The sequence below is a fragment of the Triticum aestivum genome, chromosome 5D (genome assembly GCF_018294505.1).
Source record: "Triticum aestivum cultivar Chinese Spring chromosome 5D, IWGSC CS RefSeq v2.1, whole genome shotgun sequence".
Taxonomy (NCBI): domain Eukaryota; kingdom Viridiplantae; phylum Streptophyta; class Magnoliopsida; order Poales; family Poaceae; genus Triticum; species Triticum aestivum.
In genome coordinates, this window is record NC_057808.1 from 315,390,808 (window position 1) to 315,404,690 (window position 13,883).

Sequence of the window (13,883 nt, forward strand, 5' to 3'; positions counted from 1 at the left end):
TAAGATGGCCGTATGCATCACTCTGATGCAGAGGCCGGGGCGATCCCCCTTTTCGAAAAAAAAGATGAGCAGGCACGCTGGTGAATCATAGTTTCAGAAGAAGTCTGACCTTGCTCGACGAACAAGCCAAACTGGCGCACAAACCACCAAATGGTATTCTAGTCAAAGTAAACTAATATAGGGCTGGAGAAAATGGAATGAATGCAATGCGCTTGAAGAGGATACGAGTAAGCATCCAAACAAAACAGCCAAGGATAACCAGATGAAATGTATACAAGGAATAGTGCTCTAACTTTTGCACCAAAATAAATCATCAGATGGCGTACAAAGGCCTGACCACTTCCATTTGTAACTAGAACTACTAATATATGAACTTAGCATGCTCCAAAGATTCCAAGTTATCGGATGAACTTATCAGACTGCCGCAAAATTGTCTGAAGTCTAGACAAAAGTCATGTGAGAGGATTCCATTGCCGTTCTTGAATACTGCAGTGGAAAGGCAACACTGAGCCATTGCTAGTAGCACATGTTACATTCATAAATTAGGAAAAAGAGAAGGAAATCAGCTTACATGGAACATTCGGAAGGTCGGAGTATTCACTCAAAAAGAGCACCGTTTGGCATTTCGCTTAAAGAACCTATGATAACATAAAGGCTGAGGTTAGTGCAGGCCTGTAATCAGATAACAATCGGAAAAGCAAGTGTATGTCGTACCATAAGATGTGAGCCAATCCTGAGTACAGACAGTCTCCTCAACCCAGTGTTTACTAGACTGACAAATTGTTCGTCTTGCAGTCCTTATTGCTACACCGCATTCAGTACTGGCTGGTATTGCCAATATATCACGTGCCATCCGAGCGATTGTGGGGTAGGTCAGACTATGTTCCTTCCACCATTGTAGAACGGTTTGCTCAGCCGTACAGGGACCTGGCTCTTGCAAGTACTGATGAAGCTCTATCATTGGACGCGTGCTAAATGGATAGGTAATATGATGATAATATTGCATCAGCATATCATCTCCCTTCACAACAATGTTCCTGCTAGTTTTAGGCCCAGATGTGATGCTAGTGTCTTCCACCTGATCAGAATATTCATAGAAGAGGTTGATCAACATGTCATGCACTTCCTGAAAATAATCTTCTATATCCTTGTCCAATTCGTGCCTCAAGCAATAATTGTACAACTTCGGACGCAGACAAGACTTGATGCATTCCAGACGCTTTGAAGGATCCATGATCACAGGTAGACAGATATTTAAGCAATAGAGATTCCAGCATTCTGTAAATTTCTGTTGCATCTCTTTTAGCTCTTTCGAAACTGTTTTGTCCCCATAAAAACTATCCTCTGGATGTAGAGCTCGTTTTGCACCCCATAACTGGTCAAGGAGGTCGGCTGGGCAATGACAAGTGTTCATCTCATCCATGTATATATGCAACCTCTGCAATATCTTACAGATACGTTGCGCGTTGCTCCACTCTTCAGCTGAAGGTGCATATCCACAGTTCAGAAACCGTACGGCTGAAGGGATGTGGCCCTTTGTGTACTTGGAACACTTTGTTGACTTCTCCATGACTTTGTGCAGTTCATCCACCCCCACATGTATGACCTTATTAACTAGATGAGTTGGAGACCGTGCCACAAACAAGCTACGGTTTGCAGACATAGATGAGGTATGTTTTGCAGACATACACGAGCTCCGGTTTGCCAAGCGAAGGTTCCATTCTTGGAGACTGGCTTTCAGATCTGAAGCAACTGAATCGTCCAGAAATGCATCGTCCAGTGTAATGCTGAAAACCTTGTAACGAAGACCCCAATCTCCAATAGCATTCAGTATATCCTGGCTCAGTTGTTTTGCATTGCAGGAAGGATCAACAGAACGAAACCTGATGATATGTGTCTGCTTCTCCCATTCATCATCAATGTAATGAACACTCAAGCATAGGAACGCTGAGAACAGATCATAGTGCCACACATAAGCACTCAAGCAAACCCGACTGCGTAAACTTGCCAACTTCTCCTTCAGCTTGGTCTTTTCTTTGTCAAACAGTTCCCTGGAGTACCTGTACATGTCAACTTTGGCTGGCATCTTCACCATAGGATTCAAGCTAGCAACAAACTTACAGAATCTATCATGGATCTGTATCGATGGCGGGTACCCGTGGACAGAAAATATCCTGACAAGTTCCTCATGGGGCTCAATCTGACCAACCTTCAGATTCTTCTGATTCATGTTAGCGAGAATGTCCTGGTCAGGCACTGCAGGTTCCTCATGGGACTGATTCTTCCGATCTTTGTCAGTGGGAGTGTCACATGAAGCAAGATTCTTCTGCTCATGTGTCCCAAGCTCCCCGTGAGACAAATTCTGATCAACCTTCTGACTTTCCTCATTCGTATCGATGAGAATGTCAATCAGGACAGGAAACTTCTCCTGGGGCAATGCCTTTGCTGCGTCTGAGGATTTATGTTGGCCCGCCGACAAGAACGGGGGCTTGTGTTGCATTGGCCTCTTCTGGGCTCTGGGAGTGCACTTGGCCTGGTGCTTTCGCAGGTTGCCGGTGCCGCTGCTGAAGACCTGGTGGCAGTGCATGCACTCGGCCCGCGCGAGCTTCCCGTCGATGTAGATGGGCGTGAAGTCGTCCCACACCTTGGATCGGAGCCTTTTCAGCTTCAGACCCGAGAACACTGGGCCAGGGGCGCTGCCTGTGCTCTCCTCTTGTTCATCCATGGCATTGGAATTGTCAGGCTCTTCTTCCATGCCTACGCATCAAGAAAGGCAGAACCCATGAGTAACGGAGTCGCCTGAGTAAACTGTCCTAGCTTAATTGCACAGAAATGTTGCAAAGAGAATGTGACTCGCTGAACAGACAGACACAAACCAAATGCGGCGCAAGATTATTTTCCACGAGTGGGGCAACACTAATAGAATCGGTGCATATGGAGTGCAGGGGACTCGAACAGATCGGACTCATGAGGGAAGTAGACAGGTAACATCAGAACCGCAGGGCGACAGGCACTACTTACAGTATTACAGAGCACAGCAGCTACCAACGCCGTTCAAGCAGCAAACGGGAATAAACAGACATATTTGGAGAAGGCATGCTACAAAGACATGATATCTACTACGAGTACTTGCTTCAACCCGGATGCTGTAGCGTCTAGATACATCCATTTCCGAGACAAGTAATTCCGAACGGAGGGAGTAGAACATTACCATTTCACTAATGACTAATCTCTCCCCTTCCTTTCCGGCGCGGCCGGGACCGGGACCAGGACCATCACACTCCTCATCCAAACCAAACGGTTCATCGCAATTTTTCTCCAAGCGCATCGCATTCGACAGGAACGATCGAACGGAGAAACCAGAAGTACGATCCGACGAAGGGGGAAAAAAGCAAGTAGCGGTGCATTATCTAGCAAGAAAAGGGAAACTAAGAAGAGCGTACCGGTGCTCGCAATCCCAGGGTACGGGAGAGACTCCGCCGATCGGATACGACGCGACGGTATCGCTCCGCCGCGGCCTGCTTCTCCCCGGACCTCGGAATCCTAAACGAGACGAGGAGGGGGGCTGAGGGGAGGGTAATCGATTTTATTTTTTTGATCTATCTTCGTGGGGGACGAGGATCCCCTGCCGTGCGGCAGGGTGCCGTTCCGTCGCTGACTCATGGGCCCGACTGAAACTTGATCCACCTGTCAGTGGCCTAACGGCAGGCGCCGTACGTCAGAGGAGCTTCCTCCCTTGGTGGGCGGTGGCGGCAGAAACGAGAGGGAAACTGAGGGAGTGGCGAAACATTCGCGCCGCCGCTTTTCCTTTCCTCCCCGGCGAGTGCGCACATTCTGGGCTCAAATTCCTCGTGAGCCCATACCTCAAACCTTGAACAGGAAGCCCGGCACTTCGGCTCGGGCCGGACCGGCTGGACCTTGTGCTAACTGCACAGAACACAAAAAGAATATTTTTTAGAGCAACTCCAAAGGGCCGACCCATTTCGTCCGCCTGCGTCTGTTTGGGTCGGCGCGGATAAAAGTGGCGGCCCAACGCGCCGACCCAAACCCAGATCACGTCCGCGTCGCGTCCGCGCCGACGCATTTGCGGCCCAAATTTGCGCCCCAAATGCGTCGGCGCGGACGCCGAATGGACGCTTCGCGCGTCTTCTCGCTATCCGCCGCGTCCCCACATGGCGGCCGTCCAACTACCCGCTGTCCACGCGGTCAGCTTAATTTATGACGACCGGCCTACGCGTCAGCGACGGCGCTCGTCCTTTTTTAAGCCGACCGTGCGGCGGGGCCTGTTGGGGATCGTAGCAGAATTTTAAAATTTTCCTACGCTTATCAAGATCCATCTATGGAGTATACTAGCAACGAGGGGAAAGGAGTGCATCTACATACCCTTGTAGATCGCGAGCGGAAGCGTTCCAATGAACGTGGATGACGGAGTCGTACTCGCCGTGATTCAAATCACCGATGACCGAGTGCCGAACGGACGGCACCTCCGCGTTCAACACACGTGCGGTGCAGCGACGTCTCCTCCTTCTTGATCCAGCAAGGGGGAAGGAGAGGTTGATGGAGATCCAGCAGCACGACGGCGTGGTGGTGGATGTAGCGGGTCTCGGCAGGGCTTCGCCAAGCTTCTGCGAGAGGGAGAGGTGTAGCAGGGGAGGAGGAAGGCGCCCAAGGCTGTAATACTACTGCCCTCCCTCCCCCCCCTTTTATATAGGCCCCCTGGGAGGGGGGGCGCCGGCCAGAACCCATCTGGATGGGGGGGCGGCGGCCAGGGGGGTAACTTACCCCCCAAGTCAAGTGGGGCGCCCCCCCCCCCCCACCCTAGGGTTTTCAACCCTAGGCGCAGGGGGGAGGCCCATGGGGGGCGCCCCAGCCCACTATGGGCTGGTTCCCTTCCCACTTCAGCCCATGGGGCCCTCCGGGACAGGTGGCCCCACCCGGTGGACCCCCGGGACCCTTCCGGTGGTCCCGTACAATACCGATAACCCCCGAAACTTTCCCAGTGGCCGAAACTGGACTTTCTATATATAATTCTTCACCTCCGGACCATTCCGGAACTCCTCGTGACGTCCGGGATCTCATCCGGGACTTCGAACAACTTTCGGGTTTCCGCATACTCATATCTCTTCAACCCTAGCGTCACCGAACCTTAAGTGTGTTGACCCTACGGGTTCGGGAGACATGCAGACATGACCGAGACGCCTCTCCGGTCAATAACCAACAGCGGGATCTGGATACCCATGTTGGCTCCCACATGTTCCACGATGATCTCATCGGATGAACCACGATGTCGAGGATTCAATCAATCCCGTATACAATTCCCTTTGTCAATCGGTATGTTACTTGCCCGAGATTCGATCGTCGGTATCCCAATACCTTGTTCAATCGATAAGTCTCTTTACTCGTACCGCAATGCATGATCCCGTGACTAACGCCTTAGTCACATTGAGCTCATTATGATGATGCATTACCGAGTGGGCCCAGAGATACCTCTCCGTCATACGGAGTGACAAATCCCAGTCTCGATCCGTGCCAACCCAACAGACACTTTCGGAGATATCCGTAGTGCACCTTTATAGTCACCCAGTTACGTTGTGACGTTTGGCACACCCAAAGCACTCCTACGGTATCCGGGAGTTGCACGATCTCATGGTCTAAGGAAAAGATACTTGACATTGGAAAAGCTCTAGCAAACGAAACTACACGATCTTTTATGCTATGCTTAGGATTGGGTCTTGTCCATCACATCATTCTCCCAATGATGTGATCCCGTTATCAATGACATCCAATGTCCATATTCAGGAAACCATGACTATCTGTTGATCAACGAGCTAGTCAACTAGAGGCTTACTAGGGACACGTTGTGGTCTATGTATTCACACATGTATTACGATTTCCGGATAACACAATTATAGCATGAACAATAGACAATTACCATGAACAAAGAAATATAATAATAACCATTTATTATTGCCTCTAGGGCATATTTCCAACAGTCTCCCACTTGCACTGGAGTCAATAATCTAGTTACATTGTGATGAATCGAACACCCATTGCGTCCTGGTGTTGATCATGTTTTGCTCTAGGGAGAGGTTTAGTCAACGGATCTGCTATATTCAGGTCCGTATGTACTTTACAAATATCTATGTCTCCATTTTGAATACTTTCACGAATGGAGTTGAAGCGACGCTTGATATGCCTGGTCTTCCTGTGAAACCTGGGCTCCTTCGCAAGGGCAATAGCTCCAGTGTTATCACAGAAGAGAGTCATCGGGCCCGATGCATTGGGAATCACCCCTAGGTCGGTAATGAACTCCTTCATCCAGACTGCTTCCTGTGCTGCCTCCGAGGCTGCCATGTACTCCGCTTCACATGTAGATCCCGCCACGACGCTTTGCTTGCAACTGCACCAGCTTACTGCTCCTCCATTCAAAATATACACGTATCCGGTTTGTGACTTCGAGTCATCCAGATCTGTGTCGAAGCTAGCGTCGACGTAACCCTTTACGACGAGCTCTTCGTCACCTCCATAAACGAGAAACATATCCTTAGTCCTCTTCAGGTACTTCAGGATATTCTTGACCGCCGTCCAGTGTTCCATGTCGGGATTACTTTGGTACCTTCCTACCAAACTTACGGCAAGGTTTACATCAGGTCTGGTACACAGCATGGCATACATAATAGACCCTATGGCCGAGGCATAGGGGATGACACTCATCTTTTCTCTATCTTCTGCCGTGGTCGGGCATTGAGCCGTGCTCAACTGCACACCTTGCAATACAGGCAAGAACCCCTTCTTGGACTGATCCATATTGAACTTCTTCAATATCTTGTCAAGGTATGTACTCTGTGAAAGACCAATGAGGCGTCTTGATCTATCTCTATAGATCTTGATGCCTAATATATAAGCAGCTTCTCCAAGGTCCTTCATTGAAAAACACTTATTCAAATAGGCCTTTATACTTTCCAAGAATTCTATATCATTTCCCATCAATATAATGTCATCCACATATAATATGAGAAATGCTACAGAGCTCCCACTCACTTTCTTGTAAACACAGGCTTCTCCATAAGTCTGTGTAAACCCAAACGCTTTGATCATCTCATCAAAGCGAATGTTCCAACTCCGAGATGCTTGCACCAGCCCATAGATTGAGCGCTGGAGCTTGCATACTTTGTTAGCATTCTTAGGATCGACAAAACCTTCCGGCTGCATCATATACAACTCTTCCTTAAGGAAGCCGTTAAGGAATGCCGTTTTGACGTCCATCTGCCATATCTCATAATCATAGTATGCGGCAATTGCTAACATGATTCGGACGGACTTCAGCTTCGCTACGGGTGAGAAAGTCTCATCGTAGTCAACCCCTTGAACTTGTCGATAACCCTTAGCGACAAGTCGAGCTTTGTAGATGGTCACATTACCATCCGCGTCCGTCTTCTTCTTAAAGATCCATTTGTTTTCTATGGCTCGCCGATCATCGGGCAAGTCAGTCAAAGTCCATACTTCGTTTTCATACATGGATCCTATCTCGGATTTATGGCTTCTAGCCATTTGTCGGAATCCGGGCCCGCCATCGCTTCTTCATAGTTCGAAGGTTCACCGTTGTCTAACAACATGATTTCCAGGACAGGGTTGCCGTACCACTCTCGTGCGGAACGTGTCCTTGTGGACCTGCGAGGTTCAGTAGTAACTTCATCCGAAGCTTCATGATCATCATCATTAACTTCCTCCCCAGTCGGTGTAGGCACCACAGGAACATTTTCCCGCGCTGCGCTACTTTCCGGTTCGGAAGGAGTGACTATCACCTCATCAAGTTCCACTTTCCTCCCACTCAATTCTTTCGAGAGAAACTCCTTCTCTAGAAAGGACCCGTTCTTGGCAACGAAGATCTTGCCTTCGGATCTGAGGTAGAAGGTATACCCAATAGTTTCCTTAGGGTATCCTATGAAGACGCATTTCTCCGACTTGGGTTTGAGCTTTTCAGGTTGAAATTTCTTGACATAAGCATCGCATCCCCAAACTTTTAGAAACGACAGCTTATGTTTCTTCCCAAACCATAATTCATACGGTGTCGTCTCAACGGATTTCGACGGAGCCCTATTTAAAGTGAATGCGGCAGTCTCTAGAGCATAGCCCCAAAATGAGAGCGGTAAATCGGTAAGAGACATCATAGATCGCACCATATCCAATAGAGTGCGATTACGACGTTCGGACACACCATTTCGCTGAGGTGTTCCAGGCGGCGTGAGTTGTGAAACGATTTCACATTTCCTTAAGTGTGCACCAAATTAGTGACTCAAATATTCTCCTCCACGATCTGACCGTAAGAACTTTATTTTTCTGTCACGTTGATTCTCAACCTCACTCTGAAATTCCTTGAACTTTTCAAAGGTTTCAGACTTGTGTTTCATTAGGTAGACATACCCATATCTACTTAAGTCATCAGTGAGAGTGAGAACATAACGATATCCTCCGCGAGCCTCAACACTCATTGGACCGCACACATCGGTATGTATGATTTCCAATAAGTTGGTTGCTCGCTCCATTGTTCCGGAGAACGGAGTCTTGGTCATCTTGCCCATGAGGCATGGTTCACACGTGTCAAATGATTCATAATCAAGAGACTCCAAAAGTCCATCTGCATGGAGCTTCTTCATACGCTTGACACCAATGTGACCAAGGCGGCAGTGCCACAAGTATGTGGGACTATCGTTATCAACTTTACATCTTTTGGTATTCACAGTATGAATATGTGTAACATCACGTTCGAGATTCATCAAGAATAAACCATTGACCAGCGGGGCATGACCATAAAACATATCTCTCAAATAAATAGAACAACCATTATTCTCAGATTTAAATGAGTAGCCATCTCGAATTAAACGAGATCCAGATACAATGTTCATGCTCAAAGCTGGCACTAAATAACAATTATTGAGGTTTAAAACTAATCCCGTAGGTAGATGCAGAGGTAGCGTGCCGACGGCGATCACATCGACCTTGGAACCATTCCCGACGCGCATCGTCACCTCGTCCTTCGCCAGTCTCCGTTTATTCCGTAGTTCCTGTTTTGAGTTACAAATATGAGCAACCGCACCGGTATCAAATACCCAGGAGCTACTACGAGTACTGGTAAGGTACACATCAATTACATGTATATCACATATACCTTTTGTGTTGCCGGCCTTCTTGTCCGCTAAGTATTTGGGGCAGTTCCGCTTCCAGTGACCACTTCCCTTGCAATAAAAGCACTCAGTCTCAGGCTTGGGTCCATTCTTTGACTTCTTCCCGGTAACTGGCTTACCGGGCGCGACAACTCCCTTGCCGTCCTTCTTGAAGTTCTTCTTACCCTTGCCCTTCTTGAACTTAGTGGTTTTATTCACCATCAACACTTGATGTTCTTTTCTGATCTCCACCTCCGCTGATTTCAGCATTGAATATACCTCGGGAATGGTCTTTTCCATCCCCTGCATATTGAAGTTCATCACAAAGCTCTTGTAGCTTGGTGGAAGCGACTGAAGGATTCTGTCAATGACCGCGTCATCCGGGAGATTAACTCCCAGCTGAGACAAGCGGTTGTGTAACCCAGACATTCTGAGTATGTGCTCACTAACAGAACTATTCTCCTCCATTTTACAGCTGAAGAACTTGTCGGAGACTTCATATCTCTCGACCCGGGCATGAGCTTGGAAAACCATTTTCAGCTCCTCGAACATCTCATATGCTCCATGTTTCTCAAAACGCTTTTGGAGACCCGGTTCTAAGCTGTAAAGCATGCCGCACTGAACGAGGGAGTAATCATCAGCACGCTGCTGCCAAGCGTTCATAACGTCTTGGTTCTCTGGGATTGGTGCTTCACCTAGCGGTGCTTCTAAGACATAATCTTTCTTGGCTGCTATGAGGATGATCCTCAGGTTCCGGACCCAGTCCGGATAGTTGCTGCCATCATCTTTCAGCTTGGTTTTCTCTAGGAACGCGTTGAAATTGAGGACAACGTGGGCCATTTGATCTACAAGACATGGTGTAAAGATTTTAGACTAAGTTCATGATAATTAAGTTCATCTAATCAAATTACTCAATGAACTCCCACTCAGACAGACATCCCTCTAGTCATCTAAGTGAAACATGATCCGAGTTAACTAGGCCGTGTCCGATCATCACGTGAGACGGACTAGTCAAGATCGGTGAACATCTCCATGTTGATCGCATCTTCTATACGACTCATGCTCGACCTTTCGGTCCTCCGTGTTCCGAGGCCATGTCTGTACATGCTAGGCTCGTCAAGTCAACCTAAGTGTATTGCGTGTGTTCCGAGGCCATGTCTGTACATGCTAGGCTCGTCAACACCCGTTGTATTCGAACGTTAGAATCTATCACACCCGATCATCACGTGGTGCTTCGAAACAACGAACCTTCGCAACGGTGCACAGTTAGGGGGAACACTTTCTTGAAATTATCATAAGGGATCATCTTACTTACTACCGTCGTTCTAAGCAAATAAGATGCAAAAACATGATAAACATCACATGCAATCAAATAGTGACATGATATGGCCAATATCATTATGCTCCTTTGATCTCCATCTTCGGGGCACCATGATCATCTTCGTCACCGGCATGACACCATGATCTCCATCATCATGATCTCCATCATTGTGTCTTCATGAAGTCGTCACGCCAACGATTACTTCTACTTCTATGGCTAACGCGTTTAGCAACAAAGTAAAGTAATTTACATGGCGTTATTCAATGACATGCAGGTCATACAAAATAATAAAGACAACTCCCATGGCTCCTGCCGGTTGTCATACTCATCGACATGCAAGTCGTGATTCCTATTACAAGAATATGATCAATCTCATACATCACATATATCATTCATCACATCTTCTGGCCATATCACATCACATAGCACTTGCTGCAAAAACAAGTTAGACGTCCTCTAATTGTTGTTGCAAGTTTTTACGTGGCTTGTATAGGTTTCTAGCAAGAACGTTTCTTACCTACGTAAAACCACAACGTGATTTGCCAATTTCTATTTACCCTTCATAAGGACCCTTTTCATCGAGTCCGTTCCGACTAAAGTAGGAGAGACAGACACCCGCTAGCCACCTTATGCAACTAGTGCATGTCAGTCGGTGGAACCTGTCTCACGTAAGCGTACGTGTAAGGTCGGTCCGGGCCGCTTCATCCCACAATACCGCCGAAACAAGACAAGACTAGTAACGGCAAGAAGAATTGGCAACATCAACGCCCACAACTGCTTTGTGTTGTACTCGTGCATAGTAACTACGCATAAACCTGGCTCTTGATGCCACTGTTGGGGATCGTAGCAGAATTTTAAAATTTTCCTACGCTCACCAAGATCCATCTATGGAGTATACTAGCAACGAGGGGAAAGGAGTGCATCTACATACCCTTGTAGATCGCGAGCGGAAGCGTTCCAATGAACGTGGATGACGGAGTCGTACTCGCCGTGATTCAAATCACCGACGACCGAGTGCCAAACGGACGGCACCTCCGCGTTCAACACACGTACGGTGCAGCGACGTCTCCTCCTTCTTGATCCAGCAAGGGGGAAGGAGAGGTTGATGGAGATCCAGCAGCACGACGGCGTGGTGGTGGATGTAGCGGGTCTCGGCAGGGCTTCGCCAAGTTTCTGCGAGAGGGAGAGGTGTAGCAGGGGAGGAGGGAGGCGCCCAAGGCTGTAATACTACTGCCCTCCCTCCCCCCCTTTTATATAGGCCCCCTGGGAGGGGGGGCGCCGGCCAGAACCCATCTGGATGGGGGGGCGGCGGCCAGGGGGGTAACTTACCCCCCAAGTCAAGTGGGGCGCCCCCCCACCCTAGGGTTTCCAACCCTAGGCGCAGGGCGGAGGCCCATGGGGGGCGCCCCAGCCCACTATGGGCTGGTTCCCTTCCCACTTCAGCCCATGGGGCCCTCCGGGACAGGTGGCCCCACCCGGTGGACCCCCGGGACCCTTCCGGTGGTCCCGGTACAATACCTATAACCCCCGAAACTTTCCCGGTGGCCGAAACTGGACTTTCTATATATAATTCTTCACCTCCGGACCATTCCGGAACTCCTCGTGACGTCCGGGATCTCATCCGGGACTCCGAACAACTTTCGGGTTTCCGCATACTCATATCTCTTCAACCCTAGCGTCACCGAACCTTAAGTGTGTAGACCCTACGGGTTCGGGAGACATGCAGACATGACCGAGACGCCTCTCCGGTCAATAACCAACAGCGGGATCTGGATACCCATGTTGGCTCCCACATGTTCCACGATGATCTCATCAGATGAACCACGATGTCGAGGATTCAATCAATCCCGTATACAATTCCCTTTGTCAATCGGTATGTTACTTGCCCGAGATTCGATCATCGGTATCCCAATACCTTGTTCAATCGATAAGTCTCTTTACTCGTACCGCAATGCATGATCCCGTGACTAACGCCTTAGTCACATTGAGCTCATTATGATGATGCATTACCGAGTGGGCCCAGAGATACCTCTCCGTCATACGGAGTGACAAATCCCAGTCTCGATCCGTGCCAACCCAACAGACACTTTCGGAGATATCCGTAGTGCACCTTTATAGTCACCCAGTTACGTTGTGACGTTTGGCACACCCAAAGCACTCCTACGGTATCCGGGAGTTGCACGATCTCATGGTCTAAGGAAAAGATACTTGACATTGGAAAAGCTCTAGCAAACGAAACTACACGATCTTTTATGCTATGCTTAGGATTGGGTCTTGTCCATCACATCATTCTCCCAATGATGTGATCCCGTTATCAATGACATCCAATGTCCATAGTCAGGAAACCATGACTATCTGTTGATCAACGAGCTAGTCAACTAGAGGCTTACTAGGGACACGTTGTGGTCTATGTATTCACACATGTATTACGATTTCCGGATAACACAATTATAGCATGAACAATAGACAATTACCATGAACAAAGAAATATAATAATAACCATTTATTATTGCCTCTAGGGCATATTTCCAACAGGGCCATCCTTATCCAAACTCGCCGTCCACGTCTGCCCACCTTTGCTCCCTCGTCGCCGGCAAACCCTAGCCACCACAACCACAGTGAGATGGGCCTCTTCTCCGGCGCCAGCGGCAGCAAGGCCAAGGGCAAGTCCCCCGCCAACCCTTTCCTCTCAGAGTTCCTCCCACCTCCGCCGGCGCCTCGCCGGCAGAGGCAGCGCGTGAACGTGCCAGTGCACCAGGCGGAGTGGCACTGGCAGAACCGCCAGCCTCTGCCGTATCCGGACGTGACGCTGCCGCACGACTGGCATCTGGATCCAGATAGGATCCCAGTGCCGGCGGCGCCGCGGACGGCTCGTGCTCATGCGGAGGAGGTGCTGCGCCGGAGCAGCGCCTCGACAAGGCCTACGCAACCGACTCGCCCAACTGGGCGAGGTGGTTCGCCTTCGAGCACGAGGAGGCGAGGCGACGGGGCGTGCGCGAGGTCGACCGGAGGCCAACGCCGCTCGTCGTCCGCGAGGAGGACCAGGCGGCCCTTGCGGCCGTCTACCGGGAGAGCGAGGAGGACGAGCGGAGGCGGAAGAGGAGGCCCAGTACGAGGCGGCAATGGCGCAGGCCCTTGCTCTCTCCGCGGCGGGCGACAGCGTGGTGCCGCCGGTGGCCCCGCCATCCCCCATCAAGCCGGAGCCGCAGCCGGAGCCCGAGCCCATCGCGCGCTTCTCCTGGAGGGGAGTGGTGCGCGAGTGGGTGTCCGCGCCACCGGTTTGGCTGGGGGCGACGCCGGCGCAGGAGCAGGCGTACCTCGAGATGTGGCGCCAGCGCCGGCTGGCAGAGGAGCGCCGTCGCGGCGAGTACGAGGAGATGCTCGAGCGCGACCTCGAG

At 49.7% G+C, this 13,883-nt stretch overlaps 1 protein-coding gene across 1 annotated transcript; it reads right to left on the minus strand.

Annotated features, from left to right (window-relative positions):
• Positions 1-241: 241 nt before the first annotated feature.
• On the minus strand, positions 242-3,600 carry LOC123121431 (zinc finger BED domain-containing protein RICESLEEPER 3). The gene is made up of 4 exons (XM_044541396.1): positions 3,444-3,600; positions 715-2,757; positions 572-638; positions 242-486 (listed from the first exon to the last, which is right to left on the minus strand). The coding sequence occupies exons 2-3, from the start codon at positions 2,753-2,755 to the stop codon at positions 598-600; spliced, it is 2,082 nt and encodes a 693-aa protein (XP_044397331.1). The 5' UTR covers positions 2,756-2,757; positions 3,444-3,600; the 3' UTR covers positions 242-486; positions 572-597.
• Between the last annotated feature and the right edge of the window lie 10,283 nt (positions 3,601-13,883).

Bases quoted from the DNA above. Each gene is read 5' to 3' on its own strand.
- LOC123121431 (XM_044541396.1), bottom strand. From the start codon at position 2,755: ATGGAAGAAGAGCCTGACAATTCCAATGCCATGGATGAACAAGAGGAG. The intron at 639-714 runs GTACGACATACA...ATGTTATCATAG, and splicing joins GGATTGGCTCACATCTTATG to GTTCTTTAAGCGAAATGCCA.